This window comes from Triturus cristatus, chromosome 1_1, assembly GCF_964204655.1.
Source record: "Triturus cristatus chromosome 1_1, aTriCri1.1, whole genome shotgun sequence".
Classification (NCBI taxonomy): Eukaryota; Metazoa; Chordata; class Amphibia; order Caudata; family Salamandridae; genus Triturus; species Triturus cristatus.
The window spans coordinates 104,802,448-104,824,492 of NC_140579.1; the positions used below are offsets into that span (position 1 = coordinate 104,802,448).

Consider the following 22,045-nt stretch of genomic DNA (forward strand, 5'->3'; position numbering starts at 1 on the left):
CCATCAATGTTAGTTACCTGGTATGAGAAACCAGGCAAAAGCTGCTCAGAGGGAACTAGCCTATGGGCCACCATAGTGATGCTAGCTCCAGTGTCTCTGTAGGCCTCAGCTTTTCTACCATTGATGTAGGGCTCCTGTCTGTACCTACCCAAAGTGTTGGGACAGGCAGTGAAGTTTGCAAACCCCATGCCACCATCACAGACAAGAGTAGCTGCTGTAGGGGAATTTGCTAAGCCAGGATCCCCCTGTGTTCCCCAAGAAAACCCAACCAAATTTTTGGGGGCACTCCCACTACCTGGGGGATTACTGCTGACAGTAATAGGTGGTGTGACATGAGTAGTTGGAGGAACAGTTTTGTTTTTAGCCTTTGGGCAACTGCTGTCAGTTTTCCAATGCCCATGAGTTTTACACTCATGGCAGTAAGGCTTTTTAACTGTGGTAGAGGAGGGAGCTTGGGACCCACCACCCCGTTTGGAGTTTTGGGGCCCTGAGGAAGATTTTGCTTTTGCTTTATCCCCACCCTTCTCTTGAGGCTTGGTGGTATCTTTCTTTTGGTCACCACCCTGATTTTTAGGCCTAATCCTGGTCCTGACCCATTTATCTGCCCTCTTTCCCAATTCTTGGGGAGAGGTCAAATCTGAGTCTACCAGGTGTTGATGGAGAAGCTGGTTCTGACAATTACTAAGGATCTGCTCCCTCATAATCAAGTTGTACAATCCTGTATAGTCCTGCACCTTGCTGCCAGTTAACCAACCTTCCAAAGCCTTAGTGGCACAATCCACAAAATCAGACCAGTCCTGTGTCTGTGTCTTCTGGGTGTCTCTGAACAACAACCTATATTGCTCAGTGGTTAAGCCAAACCCATCTATCAGAGCACTCTTCAGGACTTTGTAATTGTTAGCATCCTCATCACTGACTGTGAGGAGCTTGTCTCTACCTTTGTCAGAAAAGGAGAGCCACAAGATAGCTGCCCACTGACTTTGGGGTACCTGCTGTACTTTGCAAGCTCTCTCCAAAGCAGTTATCCATTTGTGGATGTCATCCCCACACTTGTAGGGAGGGACAATCTTGCTCAGGTTTCTATTATCATAGTGCCTGTCTTTATCCTTAGGGATATTGCTGCCACCAGTGGGTTCTGACCCACTTAACATTTGCTCTCTAGCCAGAGCAAGCTTCTCCTTGGCAAGGGCAAGTTCTTCCCTCTGAATCCTCAGATTAGCTTCCCTCATTCTGGCTTCATGCTCCTTTCTCTCAGGGGAAGTCATTCCCCTATGAGAGGAAGCATTAGAGATGCTAGAGACATGGGAGTGGATGGATTCCCTTGAAGGGGATCTGTCCCTCCTGCTTCTCTGTGTAAGCCTACTTGGGGGTCTGTATGGGGGGACCCCATGCAAACTCCCATGTAAGCTTAGGTTAGCCTGGCTAAGTCTTCCTACTTGGCCCTGGCTGTCTACCTCTTCATCTGAAGTCCCTTCTGACTTATCTGTGGTGGGTAGACCCTCCTTTGTACCTAGGGTACCTGCCTGCGAGGCTTTAAGAGCATCATACTCCTCTAGGAGTTGTCTTAGCTGAAGGAGGGTAGGGTTTGCACCCTGTTTGATTCTTCTGGAGGTACACAATTGTCTCATCTCCTGAAAAGTTAGGGTATCATATCTAGAGGAGGTCTTCTGCAGATCTGCCCCTCCTGAGAGAGCATCTTCTTGATCTCTTCCCAGAGACATGATCTAGTGAGGGTGTGGTGTGTGCACCTACCTACACTAGTTGTTTCTACTAAACCTCTCTGGCAGTTGTAGTCAGGGTGTGTTACTCCCTTCAACCTACAACCACTAAGTCCAGTAGGACTTAAGTATTATAATCTATGTTATATGTACCTAGACAATATCTGTGTGATCTTTCAATTTAGTATCTCAAGATTACAATGGTATTACAACAGCAAGCTCAGATCCCAACCGCTGCTCACCAATGTGAGAAGTTGGCCTGATGTATGATGTCACTAGTTCTAGTGTACACCTTATCAGTCCAAATACCCTTATAGTGATTGGTTGTAAAGTCAACCTTATAGACCAGCTATCCTAGTGGTAGCATGGACAAGAGCAGTCTTAGGCTAAACTCTGAATGGCATGTGAAGCCAGCTGTGATACCATATATAATCCCTTGAATACCAAATGAAAGGACACCACAACAGATATATATATAAAATAAAGTGTATTTATTCTAGTCAAACCCTCAGCACTCTTTATGAGATTAGAGGTAAGTACAACACAGTCTTATTTAAGCATACATTAAGTCACACAGGTAAGTAATACAGTTAGGCCCTAGGGGCCACGCAAACCATATACTAAGTAAGTGGTATAAGGACCACTGTCACGGAAATAGGATAGGCCTAGGCATAGGGAATCGCTGGGGCTACACTATACTACCAAAGGTTAGGAAGTAGGAGGCCCACGGGATTCAGGTGCAGAGTGGAAACACTCACGCGTAATGCGTATAGTCGATAGGAATTAGTACAGTTTAGAAATAAACAGTTTAGGGACACTTCTGGTATAGCTAGAAAGTCGAGACTCAGAAACTAGACCTTAGGATAGTCACTACCCTTGTGAGCACCGAAGTACCCAAGTTACCTAGCCCACGGGCTGCGGGTGCATAGGTGTGAACTTGCGTCTGGTTTTGTCGTGGACTTCTATGGATGCCTGAAGGAAAGTTGCTGACAGGCAGTCAGTGAAGAGTGTCCGGTGGATCCCAAGGCTGGGATCAAGAAGAGAGGAGACCTGCAAGCAGAAGGGACAGAGTCAAGGTCACTAGCCAGTGACCACGTGGAACCAGGAAGGAACCAGGCGATGTCGTGAAGATTGCAGGTGAAGGTGAAGCTTGTCGCTGCAGCCTCTAGGACCAGGGAACGTCGAGGACGACCAGGACCAGGAGGCGAGCTGTCCCACGAAGGCTCTTGCTGTCGGCGGCGTCGAAGTTGGACTAGGACTCACCAAGCCTTGGCAAGCGGAACCCACGAAGAACGGAGGACTTGCTTCTGGTGCAGACCAGGAAGGTCTCGGGTGCTTCTCTTTTTCAAAGAAGCAGGAGCCAGTCTGGAGGAGCCAAACCAGCGTTGAAGATTTCAGGATGCGTCGTCACAAAGGCCACTAGCCAGCGGGCAAGCAACCGGACATACGCGGCAAGCAGGAAAATGCAGAAGGGCCCCACGCAGGACTCGTGGAGTGTGCGGGGCTGATCTTCGGTGCAGATGGTGCTTGGGGTTGGGGCTTCTCAATCCCCGGTGCACAACTTCGAGGGTGCCTCAGAAGCTGCGCTTGAAGATACTAGCCACTTTTCCCAGGTAGCCGGTCCCAAGTCTCTCGTCGCCTCCACGGATCTCAGCTCGGCTGTGGATGTGGATCAGGGTCGGAGAAGTCTGGAAGTCAAGGCTCTGGTCGGGCTCTGCAATCGGTCCCTCGTAGAACTTTAGCAAAGCAAAGGGTAGTCTCTTGATGGTGCCTGTTTGCACAAGGTAGCCACTCCTTGGCCACAAGGGAGATTCTTCAGTCTTCGACATTCGACGAAAGAAGAAGGTCCAGAGTTTCTGTTCAAGTTGCAGGTTCAGGATAATCTAATCTCCTGGGGCCCAGCTACCACTCTTATCCTAATCTGGGGGGCTGGGTTACCTGCTAGGTCACGCCTTATGGGTGGGACCTGGGAGGGGGGTGGTTACACCCCCTTCCCTTTGTCCGGTTTTGCGCCAGGACTGGGGCTGGAGTGCCCCAGCACCGGTTTGAACTGGACTATGCATGGGACACCTTGTGTGCCCCAGGCATGTCTCATTCCTTTCAGCCCTCCCTGCCCCAATACACTAAAGTCTGTCTGGGGAGGTGCTAGCACCTCCCCAAGCAGGAAACCTATTGTCCGGGCCTCCCTTGCCGGGATCACTCCCAGCAGCAGGAGGTCAGACTTGTGTCTGTGGCAGCAGCATCCATTTTGTGATGCTGAGGCTTTGGTTAGAGTTAGACAGCAAAGTAGGATTTCAACATGTCTCTCCCTCTAGAAGGGAGGAATAATATCCTCATCACCAGAAATGGTATGGGGGTATTATTCCAAAGTGTTAGACACCTTACACGACATGTTGTGATACAGCCAAACCATAGTTACCATAACCGTTGATTACAAGGCACTTTAAGAGTATATGGTAGGCTATATCATAGAACAGCTATAAGGACATGGTTCCGAAAGCTGCAGACAGGCTCAGCTCATGCTAGAGCACCATCTCACATGTTACCAAGCACTCTGCCTCCAGGATTGTTAAGGCCTGCCATAGGAGTGACTGATAGGTACACATGTGTCTATATATAAGGGTAGATATAGGCATACTATATCTAAGCAAGGGGTGATTACACGACCTTGCCCCAGCTGAGTGATCAGCCAGTTGTGTCTGATTGGAAGGCCAGACCAGGGGTGGCATAATACATGCTGCAGCCCCTGGGAGGCCTAGGGTGCACCTATTCCCTGGGTACCTAGGGTACACTGTACAGGGTCCAATAAGGTGATCCTTACCAATTGGGAATGTACCTAGGGTACATGGAGTCCATTTTAAAGAGAGAGCAGACAGCCTGAGACCCGGAATGGCAGGATCTCAGGCCAACTAAGTCGAAAAACCAGCTAGACACTAGGCAAAAAGTTGGGGGTAACCATAGTCAGATATCCACCTTCCTACAAACTAGACAGGCAGTGCTGTTTGTGGATGTTGGTGGAATTCTAGTTGAAGTACTGGACAGTGTAGCCTGTCGGTATAGGCTGCATTATCTGTCTTTAAATTAAATTCTCTCTTAAAGGTGTATGCAGGTCTGCATGATTTGTCACCTTTTAGAGATTATTTTTTATTGCTCCGGGGCCCACGCACATGGGCGGGACTATTCACTAGATTATGACTATAACAGAGATACACCTACTACAGAACTGGAGTTACAGAAAAGAAACTACTCCATCCTGTCTCTCTAAGACAAGACGTTACCGAAGGTAAGTAATTTATACTTCTGAGATTTTGTCTTTGTTGGGTCAACGATGTTGGAGAACAACTAGCTGAGCTCTGCTAAAGCACCTCATTCTGGGCCTGCAGGGTTTTGTGCTGCTCCATCAGTGCCCTTCAGCAAAGGACCTTACCAATGCCATGCTGTTTTATTCACTTTATTTTGAAATTTGTTTCGGATTTGCCTGATGCAACAAATCCAACCAACTGGGCTGAAGGCTTGTTTATTGCAAGTTGAGGTTTGGTTTAATGTTAATATTTTATTTCAGGTCCAAAGGGTGGTAAAGGAAAGAAACAAGCCCTGCTTCCATTTAAACCGGTTAAAAAAGAGAAAGATCCTTGGTCTGGCTCGGAGAGTGAAGGAGAACCAGGTGTTGATTCATCAGCTAGTCCAAAAAGACCACCACAAGCAAGTAAGTCACACGTTTATTTGGGATTGCTAGAAACTGCTTCTCTTGTAGGGGATTTCCGTGTATAGTCCTAATCCTGTGAATAGTTCCGCCCATGTGCGTGGACCCCGGAGCACTTCATTAGATATATCTTCTTAAGTTATCATCTTCTGCCTTTCTTCAGATCGATAAGCGTCTCTCCTCCAAAGGACACACGCTTGCTGTGCGTGTGTCGATAGTAGCTCCTAGGTACTGTAGACACTGAACAGGAGTTGAGACAGACTTCGTGAGGTTGATGTTTTGATGTGAAGTCCCAACCGAAGTAAGAGATTGGAAGTCCGATTGAAATGCAGTTGCGCTTCCTGAAACGTAGCTGCCGTGATCAACGAATCGTCCAGATATGGATAGACTAATATTTGTTCCTCCTCAGATGCGCAGCCACCACTGCCATGCATTTGAAAAAAGTCTGAGGTGTTGATTTCAGGCCGAAGGGCACCACGGAGTATTGATAATGGGCGTTGCCCACTGTGAAACGCAGGAACTTGCGATGTTTCCTCGCTATGGGGACATGAAAGTATGTGTCCTGCAGATCTTTTGCACATAGCAAGTCTCCTTGATGAAGTTGAGGGTAGATCTGATGCAAGGACAACATCCGAAATTGTTCTCTTCGAACCCATTTGTTTGCTTGTCGTAAGTCGAGAATGGGTCTCAACTCGTTCTGGTCTTTCTTGCGAACTAGAAAGAACCGTGAATACAGCCCTGTTCCTTTCTGATTTAGAGGGACAGGTTCTACCGCCCTTTTCCCTAGTAGAGTGTTGGCCTCCTTCTGCAACTCGCGCAGCTTGCATCTTGATAGAGTTGGAAGGATTGATGGAGGAGGGCTTATAAAATGTATCGAGTAGCCACTGCGAACAATATTCAGCACCCAATTGTCCGGAGTTATTGTCTGCCACTCTGCCAGTTGATCTTGAATACCCCCCTTCCTCCCCCTCTTCCCCCTCCGCCCCCAACCACCGGAGTGGACAACGGATGAGGGGGAAGAAACCCTCCAGGGCTTCGGACCAGCAGGAGCCTTGTTCCCCTGTCCAGACTGCTGGATAGATCTTCCTCGCTGTTGGCGTTTTTGAAATGGCTGAAAGGAGCGCTGGAACTGCTGCTGCTGCTGTTGGTTGGACTGACGACCCTGAGACCATTGGAACCTCTGACAGGAACAACGCCTCTGGAAAGGACAGAAGGTCTTACGTTGTTCTTAAGGTTTCTCCAAACCTACAGCGTCTCCATTTCGGTCTTAATGCGGGCCATCTCGTCGTCCGCGTGCGAACCAAAGAGCGTTGTGCCAGAGAACGGGAGATTAGAGATTCGCTGCTGCGCCTCAGGCTTCAGGGATGCGAGACGAAGCCAAGCATGACGTCGTAGAGCAATGCCATGGCAATATCCGTAGGCTGCCAGAAGTGAAGTATCTGCTGCAGCGCTGATGACTTGGTTAGAGACCATCAGGCCCTCATTCACAATCTCCTGGAAGTCTTCCCTCTTGTCCCTGGGAATGAGATCCAAAAATTGCTGAAGAGACTCCCACAATGATCTATCATAACGGCCCAGCAAGGCCATAGAGCTGGAAATGGGCCCGTGGGCTGAGGAGCCACGGGCCCAGGTTGAGGCTGAAATGGAGGAGGAGGAGGCGGTGGTGGAGGAATTGCTGGAGGAGGCGGAGGAGTAGCTGGAAGCGGAGGAGGTGTTGGCTGTGGTATTCCTGGTGGGACCACCGGTGGAAGCAGTGCAGGAGGCGACCTAGTTGGTGAGTAGGTACGTGAATACTCCGAACTGGGAGACGAGACCAACCTCCTTATACGAGCGGGCCGTGAGGAAGGGACCCTGGATACTCCAGCCCCCTTCGACTTCGATCTACTGCTCAATGTCTAGCATCGACATCGTCTGGAATGCGAAGTCCCTGTCGATGACGATAGGCTCACTGCTGAGCGAGGCCCCGAACGGGACCTCGACGTCGAACGCCGGTATCTACGTTGACCTTCTCCTTCATTCTCTCCTTGACGTCAACTCTTTTGTAGAAGATTGCCTCCTTGACGTCTATCTTCGCGTTGACATCTATGGTGATTGGCGACGACGCTTCGGCAGCGACCGCCGCTTGTGAGATCCAGATAGACGCCAATGAGGTCTCGACGTCGAACGCAGGGAACCCCTCGACAGCGATCTCGCCGTTCTCCTCTTCTCCTCTGCGTTGATAGTCGCCGTCGCTTCGACCCAGAGCCCTGGGTCGATGGAGAGCATATCGTAGTCATACCTGCTCTCGACGTCGACCGGGATCGGCATCGTTTTTCTGCCGTTTTTCCACTGGGGAGCCCCCCAGAGGTCGAAGCATGGGACTTGGTAGAGGACTTACCCTCTCCTTTCCCAGAGGCTGAAGAAGCTGCCTTCTGTCTCCTCTGCTCCATGCCTTGGAGCCGAATCTTCTCCCTGTCAGACAGGGTGTGCCTGAGGTTCTTGCAAATGGCACAGGTGTCAGGAACATGGTACACAGGCAAACACAGGATACAAACTCTGTGGGAATCAGACTTGGCCGTCTTCCTACCGCATTCAGGGCCCTTGTCAAATAGAGTTGGCATTTTGACAAGAAAACAGCAGAAATACTGCCAAAAAATACAGCAGTAGATGGCTTAAGGCCAAAGACGTCGAAAGAAACTGCTAAAGGCCAGAAATAATCACTAATTTTTATGAAATACCAAAAAAGGTAGAGCTCAATGCTCCAGGGTCCTGCTAGCAGGAGCCGGAAAAAAGAACTGAAAGTAAATGCCTCTGGCTGTGCCTCATGGGATACCGGGGGTCTCTGGAGACTCTTAAAGGACGATACCCATTTGCAGACACATAATGGGAGTTTATGGGGGCTTCTCTATACATTCCTTTCTTCTGTAGTAGGGGATCTCTGTGTATAGTCATAATCTATGAATAATCCCCGCCCATGTGCGGGGACCCCGGAGCAATCAAAAATATCTCTTAAGCTGTCCCGCATTTGCAAACCTGCAAAGACACTTAAGAGACAGACAAAATAATACAGCCTAATCACAACAAGGCTGCACTGGCCAGCACTTCCTCTGAAGTGAACACAAAAGCCACAATAAAGTTGAAATGTCATTTTTATTCACATTTGACATGTTCCTTTATTATCACACACTCCCTTCACCAAAATCCCTTTAAACAATAGAGAGGAAGGGGTGGACAGACAAGCCCTATAGGCTGTCATTATGTGTCTGCTAAAGCGATACCGTGCCTTTAAGAAACTCTCCAGAGACCCCCGGTATCCCAGGATGCACAGCCAACACAAGTTACTTTCAGTTCTTTTTTCCGGCTCCTGCTAGCAGGACCCTGGAGCCTTAGCTCTTCATTTTTTGAGCTTTTATTCATTTTGAGTGATTTTTTTTCTGGATTTGAAGTTTCATTCGACGTCTTTGGCCTTTCTCTACATTCTGCTGTGGTTTTTTAGCAGAATTTCTGCAGTTTGCAAGCCTCTATAGCATCGGATTTGACACCTGTTTAGCAAGTGCTTTGACTGCGGTGGGACAAAGGCCAAAGCTGAAGCTCACAGAGTTTGTCTTCTGTGCTTGCCTGTGTCTTATGTTTGACACCTGTTTAGGCTTCTTCTTCAGCCCCTGGGTTAGGAGAGGGTAGGTCCTCTACCACGTCCCATGCTGTGGCCTCGGGGGCTTTCCCCAGTAGGAACGCGCCTGCAGTATGGCGCGTTTTCCGGTCAGCATCGAGGACGGCGACGTCGAGAGCAGGTATGACGCCAATGCTCTCCGTCGACCCAAGAAAAGGCCCACGTCAAGGAGGCTGCTTAGCCATGACGTCGAGAGCCATGACGTCGAGAGCCATGACGTCGAGAGCCATGACGTCGAGAGCCATGACGTCGAGAGCCATGACGTCGAGAGCCATGACGTCGAGAGCCATGACGTCGAGAGCCATGACGTCGAGAGCCATGACGTCGAGAGCCATGACGTCGAGAGCCATGACGTCGAGAGCCATGACGTCGAGAGCCATGACGTCGAGAGCCATGACGTCGAGAGCCATGACGTCGAGAGCCATGACGTCGAGAGCCATGACGTCGAGAGCCATGACGTCGAGAGCCATGACGTCGAGAGCCATGACGTCGAGAGCCATGACGTCGAGAGCCATGACGTCGAGAGCCATGACGTCGAGAGCCATGACGTCGAGAGCCATGACGTCGAGAGCCATGACGTCGAGAGCCATGACGTCGAGAGCCATGACGTCGAGAGCCATGACGTCGAGAGCCATGACGTCGACGCTGATGCTTGACGTCGAGATGCTTGACGTCGACGCTGATGCTTGACGTCGACGCTGATGCTTGACGTCGACGCTGATGCTTGACGTCGACGCTGATGCTTGACTTCGACGCTGGTGCTTGGCGTCGACGCTGGTGCTTGACGTCGATGCTTGACGTCGACGCTTGGCGTCGACGTCGGCGCGATGCCTGCCGTCGATGATGGTTGGACGTCGATGATGGTTGGACGTCGATGATGGTTGGACGTCGATGATGGTTGGACGTCGATGATGGTTGGACGTCGATGATGGTTGGACGTCGATGATGGTTGGACGTCGATGATGGTTGGACGTCGATGATGGTTGGACGTCGATGATGGTTGGACGTCGATGATGGTTGGACGTCGATGATGGTTGGACGTCGATGATGGTTGGACGTCGATGATGGTTGGACGTCGATGATGGTTGGACGTCGATGATGGTTGGACGTCGATGATGGTTGGACGTCGATGATGGCTGGACGTCGATGATGGCTGGACGTCGATGCATGGCTGGACGTCGATGCATGGCTGGACGTCGATGCATGGCTGGACGTCGATGCATTGCTTGACGTCGAGACGATGCTTGACGTCGAGACGCTTGGCGTCGAGACGCAGTGATGCTTGACGTCGATCGCCGTCGAGGCGCGGTGATGCTCAACGTCAAGGTGCGGTGATGCTCGACGTCAAGGTGCAGAAGGAGGTTCGACACCGCTGTGGTGGTGCCGTCGCAGTGCTGATGACGTCGCAGTAATGGTGAGGTCATGGGTGACTTCGAGGGGTCATTACTGGCGCTCGAGGTCTAGGTCCCGTTCTGGACCTCGCTCTGTTGTGGGCCTATCATCATAGGCGGGGACTTTGTTTTCCCGTCAGCGTCGACTCTTGACGCTGAGCTGGCGCCGAGGGACCCTTCGGAGTCTGGGGCTACTTACACGTGGCCCGCTCGGAAGCGCGGGACTTTGGTCCCCTCGCTTAGCAGTGTCTGCGTACCGGCTCACCATCTTGGTCGCCTCCTGCTCCGCCCCCTCGGGTGATACCACGGGGATGCCGCAGAATTCTCTCCGGCTCATCTCCCACTCACCGGGGGGCCTGTGGCGCCTCGGCCGGAGATCCCCCCCCCCCTCCCCGCCCCCCCCTCCGTGGAATGTTGATGTCCCTAGCACGAGGTCTCGTGTGGGGGCGTCGGTCCCATGGAATCCGCTGTCTTCCATAAGGTCCCGTCGTCACCGTTATGGAAGTTCTCGGGTCAGGCATGCCAGGGGTGCCGCTTACGTGAATAGGGAGAGGTGCTCTCCTGTTCTTACGAACCTCTGGCTGGGCCGTTGTGGTGATCCCTGTGTGCGTTCCTTCACCGACGTGTGGATCTCCTGCCCAGAGACGGGGATAGTCTACAGGGCATGATGGTTGCGGATATATATATATCTTCTTAGCTCTGCAGCAGATATTTCGCGTCAGGCGCATCCCGGGTTTGCCGTGGGTTTGTTCTACGGCGACATTCTTGTCTTCGACGAAGGCTGAGGCTTTGACGGTTGGGAGGGGCAGGGAGAGCGGCTTAAGGCCGTCCGTCCTCTCCAGCGGCGTTATGCCTCCCAGATTTTGTTTCTGCGGTCTCGGGCCGCCATTGAGTCATTTTGGGGCTCACTGCCGTGCGACTCTTCCGGTTTCCCTCCAGCGCTCCCTCCACCTCCATCGCGCTCTGTGCGCGAGTTTTAGAAGGAGGCCACCTCCATCTTCCAGTAAAGGAAGATGGACTCGGCTCCTCTGGGACGGACTGGAAAGGGATGGTACTCACTGTTCCTCCTAGCGTGCAAGGGAGACATGACCGAGTTTGGACCCATGTTCGGCGGGCGACAAGCCGACTCGTGGGATCAAAGAGTAGTACATTCCGGTGGAGGTCTCCGCATTAGGTTTCCCCTCAACCTCCTCAGGGTGACTGACTATGCGGCGGGGAAAATATCGCGAGTTCCTGTTTTTCACAGTGGGCAACGGCCATTATCATGGCTTTGTGCCTCCTTTCGGCCTGCAGCCGACACCTCGGAATATTCCATACGCTAGGCCGTGGTGGCTGCGCATATGAGAGTCACAGTGGCTTTGTCTATCCGTTTCTGAACGGCTGGTTGATCAAGGCAGCTACTTTCAGGTAGCGCGCCTGCATTTCACTTGGACTCTCTCGCTCTCGCTCTCTCGCTCTCGCTCTCTCTCTCGTACTTCGTTTGGGCCTCCGCACCGACCTCACGAGGTCTGTCGTGACTCAACGGCTGTGTGCCCTTCGGAGGGGAGACGCTCTTCGATCCTTCGTAGGGCTCGAGTTCTTGTATTATTACCCCCCCCCCCCCCCCCCCCCCCCCCCCGACAGTGGGGCAGGTCTCGTCTCTGACGATTGGTTGGTCAGGGCACACTCCTTCTCAGAAGCGCAAGCGCACTCCCTCCAGACGTGCGTTCTCTTGAGCAAGCTGGGGTGGCACGTCACCATGTCCAAGTCGGTCCCGGCGCCGTTCCAGTGCATATAGTACGTGGCGGCCTCCATCTCTACGCTGTCAGTAAGCATGTCTCCTTCGGAGGAAAGACGATGGTCACTCCTTCGGTAGGCTCAGGCCCTTGTGACCGCTCCATCGGAGGGGCTTGTGATGACGAGATTCGGCTGTCTCTGCATGCTCTTCAGTCGCTGCAGTGGTGGTGTTCGGGGGACAATCTCCTCAGTCGGGCCATCTTCACAGGGGGTATGGTCGCAGACGGAGATGACTTACCACATCAATTTTTTGGGGAAACACAGAGCAGTACCCTTGGCCCTGAAGGCGTTCCTTCCCTCCTTCAAGGCAGACTCCCTGCTCGTTCGGACGGACAATCCTACTTCCATGTATTGCATCTACAAGCAGGGGTGCTCCCGTTCACGCATGCTGTCTCGGGAGGCGCAGGCCATCTGGTATTGGCTGGTGACCAGGTACCTACCGATCACGGCTACCCATTTGCTGGGAGTGCAGAATGCCCAAGCCGTTGCGCTCAGCAGGCTCGTTCAGGAGAATCACGAGTGGGTGCTAAACGGCGACGTGCTGATCGACGTCTTCGCAGAGTGGGGCGCTCCAGATGTCGATCTGTTCGCTCGGGCAGAAGACAGCAGAGGCTGCGACTTCGCGTCCAGGTACTTCCGACCAGGGACGCTGGGGGAAAGCTCTCTGGCTCTGCTGGTCTAACGGCTGTCTCTACGCCTGTCCACCTTTTCCCCTGATATCGGCGGTGCTGACCGAGCTGTCGCGATCCAGAGCCAGGATGATCCTGTTGGCTCTGGAGGGGTCGAGGCACTGGTGGTTCACCGACCTTCTTCACCGGTCTGTTATTCCGCACAGGCGCCTGCCATGTCGGCCGGACCTTCTCACGAGGTTCGGATGACAGATGGTTCCCCCAATCTCTCGTCCTGGAGTTTGGCAGCCTGGCTCCTGAGTAAGTGCAATATGGGCACTTGAATCTGCCTCGGGACTGTATGGATATACTGACAGAGGCAAAGAGACCGTCTACGAGAAATTCTTCTGCCTATAAGTGGAAGAGATTTTGCTTATGGTGCAGGGCAAAGGACTTTGACCCTACATCCTGTAGAGAAGATGTTATTTTGCCTTATCTGCTGCAGTTGGCTCACTCTGGGCTTAATTTTCAGTCTATCAGGGTTCGTCTCGCAGCTTTGACTGCGTATAGAAAGGGCCCTTCCCAAACCTCATTTTTCAAAATGCCTGTGGTTACAGTTTTTTTGGAAGGTTTGCGTAAGGTGTTCCTCCCTGTTAGACGACCTTCTCCACCATGGGAGTTGAATGTGGTGTTGTCCAGATTAATGAGGGAGCCTTTTGAGCCTTTTCATAAGGCCTCCTTGCAGGATTTGTACTGGAAGGCTGTTTTTCCTTGTGGCGATTACATCAGCCAGGAGAGTAAGTGAGATTCAGGCTCTGTGTTGTCAAGAGCCGTATACTGTATTCCATGCTTCTAAAGTGGTAATGCGTACTCATCCTAAGTTTTTACCTAAAGTGATATCTGATTTCCATGTGAATCAAATGATAACTTTGCCTACGTTTTTTCAGCATCCCTCCTCTCCGGCGGAGAGGTCTCTGCGTTCACTTGCTGTGCGTAGGGTGTTGACCTTCTATCTCGATAAGACAAAAGGCATCCGCTGGTCGGATCCACTATTTGTGAATTATGGTTCGGTAAGAACTGGTCTAGCTACCTCAACACGGTCCCTCTCCGGATGGATGGTGTCCTGTATTCAGCTTTGTTATCAGAAAGTTAATAAGACGTTAGGGGGTAAGCCTACAGCACATTCGACTAGAGGCAAAGCAGCGACTACAGCTTTGCTTAGGAATGTTCCCATTGCTGACATTTGTAAGGCTGCCACCTGGAAGTCAGTCCATACGTTTTCAAAGCATTACTGCCTGGATTCTGATGCTAGGGCAGATGCGCAGGTTGGACAGGCTTCGCTGAGGAATTTGTTTGCACAGTGATTTGTTGGTGGTTGGTCTTACTCCACCGCTTCTTGTTGGTTGGGATGGGCTTGCCATTCTATTCATAGATTATGACTATACACAGAGATCCCCTACTACAGAAGGAGTAGTTTCTTACCTGTAACTCCAGTTCTGTAGTAGGGGTATCTCTGTTATAGTCATAAGCGACCCTCCCTCCTCCCCGGTGGAGTAACCTGACAGTATCAGGCCTGTTGTTATACACCTTCAAAAAGAACTGAAAGTAACTTGTGTTGGCTGTGCATCCTGGGATACCGGGGGTCTCTGGAGAGTTTCTTAAAGGCACGGTATCCCTTTAGCAGACACATAATGACAGCCTATAGGGTTTGTCTGTCCACCCCTTCCTCTCTATTGTTTAAAGGGATTTTGGTGAAGGGAGTGTGTGATAATAAAGGAACATGTCAAATGTGAATAAAAATGACATTTCAACTTTATTGTGGCTTTTGTGTTCACTTCAGAGGAAGTGCTGGCCAGTGCAGCCTTGTTGTGATTAGGCTGTATTATTTTGTCTGTCTCTTAAGTGTCTTTGCAGGTTTGCAAATGCGGGACAGCTTAAGAGATATTTTTGATTGCTCCGGGGTCCCCGCACATGGGCGGGGATTATTCATAGATTATGACTATAACAGAGATACCCCTACTACAGAACTGGAGTTACAGGTAAGAAACTACTCCATCTCTATCATAAAAAAGGAGTTTTGTGAAGGAGAGTTTTTTTAATGTGTAAAATTCGGTAAATTACTGAATTTAAAGTTATACTAGCTATCTCTATTACTTCAAGATGAAGTGATGGCCAGTGTAGCCTAGTTCTTTTGGCTGCATTATTGTCTTTTTATCTCTTGAGTGTCCATACAGGCCTTCCTGAAGAAAGGCAGAAGATGACAACTTAATAAGATATATCTAATGAAGTGCTCCAGGGTCCACACACATGGGCGGGACTATTCACATGATTATGACTATCACGGAAATACCCCTACAAGAGAACTGCAGTTGCAGGTAAGAAACTACTCCTAATTTAAAAACCGGTTACTATGCTTGTTCTTACACACCCTTCCACCTCTGCCCTGTATCCCACAGGTAAACCCAGGAACCTGATGAGTCAAGATTTTAGTGCAAGTGATGCAGAGAACAGTAAAAGGAGTTCTTGTGAACTCAGTGATTTCAAGGGCATGTCAGACGATGATAGTCCAGCTCCTAAACCTTCAGCTCCAGCGCTAAAAGCTGGGCCTAAGTGAGTATTAAATAGAACTGCTCCGCTGCCAAGTAGTCTAGCAACTACCATCTTTGCATGGGTATTACTAACCTCCACTAAGGTGGTTTATGTTGTAGTGCTGGCTAGTGCCAGAACTTAACCTTCTATTAATCATGCTCATTTGGTCTTGAGTGCCACAGGGAAATGTCCTGTATGTGTCTCTGCTTATTGCCATTTATCTGCAAGAAATGCGTTTTGAAGAAAGCATGCACTTTCCAATAGTCTTCTTGCAACAGCCAGTCCTTGCAACAGTCTGAAAAGATTTTTACTAAGTTTCTGAATTTCTTATACTTTTTAAATCACTCCGTGCCCATCTTCTGGGGATTGAATGTCATGTGTTGGCCATAAAGGTCTGCAAGCCTCTGGTCCAAATGGCAGGAACTAGTTCACTGTTCATGCCCAAACCTTGTTGGATTGGCAGAATTAATGGAGCTTACTCTTTGCATTGTTTGCATGCCATTCATATGCCCTAGCGGAAGGGGTCCTTTCTCCCACGCATCCTGTTCTTATTACCCGATGCTCGATATTGGTGCTGGTTTTGTAAAACTGCTGCCGGTCTTGTTTGGAATATTTCCCCAGCCCTAAATGTGTAGACTGCAAGGTCCATACAATGTTTAGAAAGCGAACTTTTAACATTTACTATAGTAGAGTTATCTTGCAACAGAGAGGTGGTATGGTGGCATCGTAATATGATTTAAGATTGACCAATTTCCCTCCGTAGGAAACCTGAAAAAATGAAAAAAACAAAAACCCTCGGCAGACTGAAGTCTTCAGTAAGCACATCTGGTAGGTAGAGCTCTGCATTGGGTTTATGATCATTGGTGAGCAGATATCAGTCGATGGTGCTTAATAGACTTAATAGAACATTTCTTGGTTCTTTCTCATTTTCGATCGAACTAAGACTTACAAGGAGGCCAGTGAAACTCCTGTTGCAGTTACAGAATGGGTAAACCCCTCATGCCACAGTAGAGGTACTAGGAAACAGAGGGACTGGGTACAGACCAGAGAAAAGAGGCCTAGATGGAATAGCGTTACAACAAACAAATGATGGACGGAATGCTGACAATGCAGACATTCTCCCCCAGTCAAGAGATCTGGGTTAAATCCATCGTTCTTTTGCCCACTACACCACCCCAGTTTAGACATGGCCATATGCAAATCAGTCTTGACCCTGTGCCTCATGGGAACAGTCCAGCCCGAACTGCCAAGCCATGTCTTCCCTGGACCGGAATCAAGCATCCTAGGACCGGTTTCTGGCTATCAGCCGTCATCAGCCAGGATAGCTTGACTCCAGTGGCGTAGTGAGCACGGGTCCCACGTCTGGGAATACCCATCCCACTTAGGGCTAGATGGAATAGCAGCATGAAGTACTGTTAGGTATTGGAAGAAATAATTGTATAGCAAAGAATAGACTGTACCCATTAGAGCCTGGAAACAAAAGGGACGGGAAACGAGGGAGTCGTATCTGTCTGTCGTTTCCTCTAGAACTGCACACATTCCATGAACATTGTTCTCAGAATACTCGCAAGGGTTTTGGGTAAAATTTGCAAAATGTGGCAGCAATTACTGTTGATACAAGCTTTGATCTGACATTTCCACTCTTAATCTTACACAGTTGATGTCATGGACAGTGATGACATAGCAAGTGGAGCGTCTAGTTCTGTTGCCCCGCTTGCCAAGCCGGTCCCTCAGAAGCCACCCCCTAAAAAGCGAGCTCCTCCCAAGAAAGCAGCTAGCACAGATGGTAACTTTTATGAAAAAAGTCTATTTTCTTGTTCTTGCTTATAAATTAAAATTCTAGTTAATGCACACAACTGATTATTCAATTGTATGTGATATTTTTCAAAAGCACACAGGCAGCAACCATCTATACTGGATGCACTATCTAAACCAAAGGCAAGCAAGGCAAAGCCCTCCAAAGCTATGTCGTTGGATGCTGGGATGCAAAAGCCAGCACCAAAGAAAAAAGCTGAGCAACCCTGGAAGCGAAAAAACTATGACGGTTCATCTTCGGATTCGGACTCAGATTTCGGTGTGAACAGGAAGACCACTGCAGTTAAGGTCAGTATTTATTTTCACATTTATCTAGTTTTGTGCCCTTCACCTGCCATATGCTTGTTTCTGCAGGTTAGTATTTTCATGAACCAGACGGTCATTGCAGCATTTTGACTCCCTAAAACATTTTTGCAATCTTCAGATCTCTTTTGTAATAGCCATTTTTGCCCATTTGCACAATTTCTTCTCAGTAAGTTTGATCTCTGAAGACAAAGCTGATCTCTGAAGTTGTACTGTGAATAATCCATAGACTCCAATTGATGTATCACCCTCCATCAGCAGATATCGAAGATGTTTTTATTTACTGTGATCACCCAATAAACCACATTGTAAATGGCCTGTCTTGCATACTACATCCCTTTTAGATTCGGAGTTTGAGGTTGGATCTGCAACAGATTCATGGATGACAGCTTGAAGCATAAATACTAGTGTGGTGTGCATGGCTAGTGGGTGCTTTTATGAACTTGTGTTACTTTCCTTTATCCTGCATACGTCTGCCACACTCGGATTGCAGTGTCTGCCTTTTATTCTGATTAATTAGAGCAAAACTTAAAGAGAGTGGCACATTTTTTTAATGGGTTTTGTTTAGCTACCATGGAAAATGTAAGACTTTAAATGTGTTTGGGCTACTTCAATAAGTGTCTACTACACAAAAGCTTTACCAAAGCAAATATTTCCCTTCCTCGTGTACACGTGTGAATACATTTCCTCACAATTGTTACTCCTTTCTCTTCTCCAGAAAAGCAGAACCATAGATGACGACAGTTTCCATGTGGTCCTCAATTCCAACTCTGACTCGTGCGCACACACGCCTGCTCCATCTGTGTGCTCAAGGCCTGGACGTGCCAAAAAACTAATTCGTTATACCTTTGATGAATCATATAACGAGACAGATACAGAAGATATGTTCTGCTAGATGTATTCCTTTGTTCTTACATAAATATTATGGCTTTTATGTGGTGAAAGCTAACTAGCATTTATGTGTTGCTAGATAGACCTCGCTCATCAATGGCCTTATCGCCAAGATATCGTGACAGAAGTTTTATACAGGTACTTCACGTTTTTACCTTGCGAAGACCTGCAATCAGTAGGGTCCTCCAATCAAAATGACCAAGTAAATCCTCGAAGTATCGGTTTTATGGTAGTCTGTTTTATAGTACATATTAATTCCCTAGATTCCAGTCGAGCTGTAATTCAGAAATGAACTGTTTACTCGCAGGTTAGTCGAGCTTGAACTAGAAGCTGTGGAGCAGTTTAAAATGAAGGATTCACACACTGTTGTGTGCCATCCCAACATTAGGGAGGGGACGACTAGTCTCTGAGCTTTAGTGGAGTGAAATGAATTTTCCAGATAGATGATGCTGAGCAGCAAATGTGGATTCTTATGTTGCTTGCCGAACCAGCCTGCCTTCGTCATGTTTGTCATTTTGTAAGACTTGTTTTCCCAGTGTAAAGAATCAGGATAGTGTTGAGGCTCCTACATTCCTCGGAGTAGCATGTGTAGGGATCCTGTGTGTCCTTTCCAGTGGAGATGGTGTTAAAGTTTACATTTGAGCCCCGGGCACTTGCAAATATTTTTCTCACTGTTGGTAGTCTCTTTCAGATGTCTTGTGATGGCTTTGTATCTTGGACTGTAACATACTGTCATGCATCCTTGGTACTAACCTAGCAACCTAAGAGGAACTGCAGAGCGACACCTGGTTTGCTACAGTGTGCTATTTCCATGCTGGGCAGGCACTCCACAACCCCCCCCCCCCCCCCCCCCCCCCCCCCTGCCCCCCAGTTGGGGTGCCTTACATTCTTTCACTGCACTATTGCACCTGTGCTGAAGTGCTAATGAGAAGAGTTAATGTCTCTATGAAGCTCCAATGGAGAGGATACATTGTCCAGCTTTTCAGTCACTGGTAGCCACCCTCCACCTTCCTTAACAGAACTCATGATTGCAAAATGATTCAGAAGTAACTAACAAAGTTAGGAAGCAATTGGTACAGAAGCAGCTGCTCTGTAGAATCGAAGTAAACTGCAAATGCGTCCAGCGACTTCATATAAACTCATCTCTCTTCTGCCAGTGACTGAATATTTTTTCTCTGGCAATCCTGGTTCTCAGTAATTACATTTAAGATTCCTTACACGGTCGGGAATGCAGCAGCCTAATCGAGATCTGGAAACTGTTTTCTTAAATTAGCAAGCATGGCTGCCAGGTGCCTGGGTATTTATTTACAGCACCTACTTGAAGCCTTGAACTAATAGTCAGTACTCGGAGCACAGCTATGATCCTGGTCTTTTATACGTTCATCTCTGGCGCCTGCTTTGTAAAATATGCTTTTGCAAAGTCTGTTTCCCAGTATCATTGTCTGTCTGCCTGTAAATATTTTCTCTATTTCTTACTTTGTATATTATTTCTGAAACCTTTTCATACATCTCCTTTTTTGTAATAAATGGTTTTACACTGACTGGTCTGTTTTTTTTAAAATTTTTATTGGTGAAAATAAACGTATACAGTTGTCTGTACATTGTTCATGTATAAACCATTGCTACACATCAGTGCGTTACAAGTTCGTGGCTGCGTTTTCTGGCATGGATATCTAGTTACAATACTTTACTTTGAAGTGTTTAACATGAGTTGTGTTGACTGCTTCGCACAGTGAGTTTCATAGTTTTGTTGACTGCTATTTCCAGTCGATCAGTTTGTATGTTTACCAAAGAGCTAGGACTCTATCATTAAGATCTGTCTCCTCGAAGAGTGGTCATTGCAGCGCCTGTTGCCACTGCTTCAGCCTATGCTATGTATCTTGTGTGCCTCCACCTTGCTCCTTACCCATCTCCTTCCCTATTGAGTATGTGTGGTAACTTCCCCAAATATTTTTTTGTCTGCTCCGCAATGGGAGCAGTTAATTATTTACCTCCGACTGCGTTTTGCAATAAGTCTTGTCTTTGTGCCATGCTTCCACTGTGTGTACTGGGCCTTTAGCCCACCACATTGCTACTTGATGCTTAGCTAACAGTGACCCCATTGAGATTAATTTGCGGTGTGCTTTTCCAATATCTTTAGTGTATCCAAATAGGGCCATAAATAGGTCCATCTTTAACGTAATATCTGCTATGCGTTCCAGTTCCTGAAGTATCGCCTCACAGAAGGCATACATCTCAGTGCAGCTCCAGACGATGTATATGAAGTTTGTTGTCTGTTCTGTGCATCTATTACAAGCTGCTGTGTTCTGAAGCCCATAGTTGTGAAGCCTCTCCAGAGTAAAATGGGTCCTATTGATGCATTGGTGTATTAATCTGTCGTCCATTTTGTGATACCTTCCTAATCATCTCACAGCAATACCTCCAGCTTCCGTCATCAATATTTCTGCCCAGTTCCCTTTGCCACTCCTGTCTGGCCTTTGTTATTAGTGGCCTACGTGCTTCTTGCTCTGCAGCATAGTGCTAGTGACTAGCTTAATAGGCTCCTCTGTCATTATGGAGGATAGTGCGGGCATATCTGGGGGCTCTCGCATATCCTCGCCCAGAATGGCCCGCAACTCATGTCTGACTCTAAAGAAGTAAAAATGTGTCATGATTGTTAGGGCTTCTGACTCCGAGCGTTTACCAACTCTTTGCGGCACCAACAACGAACAGGTCTCCCATCATGGACAACTTCGGTTTCCTTAAAGTCATGACTAACCCACGTTCTCGCCCGAGCTTGAGGCATCCAATCTAATGGAGCATGGGGGTGAGTAAAATAATGAGCCTGTCTGTTCCTCAAGTACTCCACCAGGCATGAACAGTGGTGTTTAAAGTATCAAAGCAGCTGTACTGTTTCTTCGGGGAGAGAATAATGTCTGGGAGCCCTTGGGGGGGGGGCAGCCACATCTTATTCTATAATAAAGTATGGGATCTCCGGAGGGCTGTGAATGAAATAATGAGCCTAATGTTGTATTATATAGTTCAAGATCTGGAGCGCTGAGCCCTCCCATGTCATGAGGCATGGTGAGTATCTTCCACTTGGCTCTTGGTTGGTTCGAGGCATGTGGGCTGCTGAATTCATATCTGTGCATAGATCGCCGCCTAGTGTTGGGTCCGGATGATTGCACATTGTTGTCCTGGAAGAGTCTTCGAAGTATCACGAGATAGGTGGCTCCTCCCCTGGACTACAGTGCGCATGGGCATCCTCTCCATCCTCAGATTGTTTTTTTCCCCCCATTGGGTTCGGATGTGCTTATCTTAGCTCAAGTTAGGAAAACTTTATTTAAGGCCAACTGCCTTTAGGTATCGACGGTATTGTTTGCGTTCGGTATCGGTAACTTCTTAGACTTGTTATCAAACTTATTCACCCTTCTCGGACCGAGTTTCGGTCCGACCAGCGATCGACATTCGAAGATGGAATCGAGGACTCCCTTCAAGAGATGTCCTCTATCACACTAAATATCCACACATAGATGTCCATCCGGTGTGCAACAAATGTTTATCACCGGATCATGATGAGTCCAGGTGTATGGCCTGCGCCCGGTTCCGGTCAAAGAAGACCC

At 48.7% G+C, this 22,045-nt stretch overlaps 1 protein-coding gene across 2 annotated transcripts in view; it reads left to right on the forward strand.

Moving 5' to 3' along the window:
• LOC146869650 (DNA topoisomerase 2-alpha-like) overlaps positions 1-19,984 on the forward strand; it is a 163,499-nt gene extending 143,515 nt beyond the window's left edge. For both annotated transcript variants that reach the window (XM_085609488.1, XM_085609504.1), the window contains 6 exons: positions 5,281-5,424; positions 15,302-15,455; positions 16,198-16,262; positions 17,092-17,220; positions 17,326-17,537; positions 18,271-19,984. In XM_085609488.1, coding sequence (XP_085465614.1) covers positions 5,281-5,424; positions 15,302-15,455; positions 16,198-16,262; positions 17,092-17,220; positions 17,326-17,537; positions 18,271-18,447 — 881 coding nt within the window. In that variant the 3' untranslated portion in view covers positions 18,448-19,984. The remainder of the gene's footprint in view (positions 1-5,280; positions 5,425-15,301; positions 15,456-16,197; positions 16,263-17,091; positions 17,221-17,325; positions 17,538-18,270) is intronic.
• Positions 19,985-22,045: the final 2,061 nt, after the last annotated feature.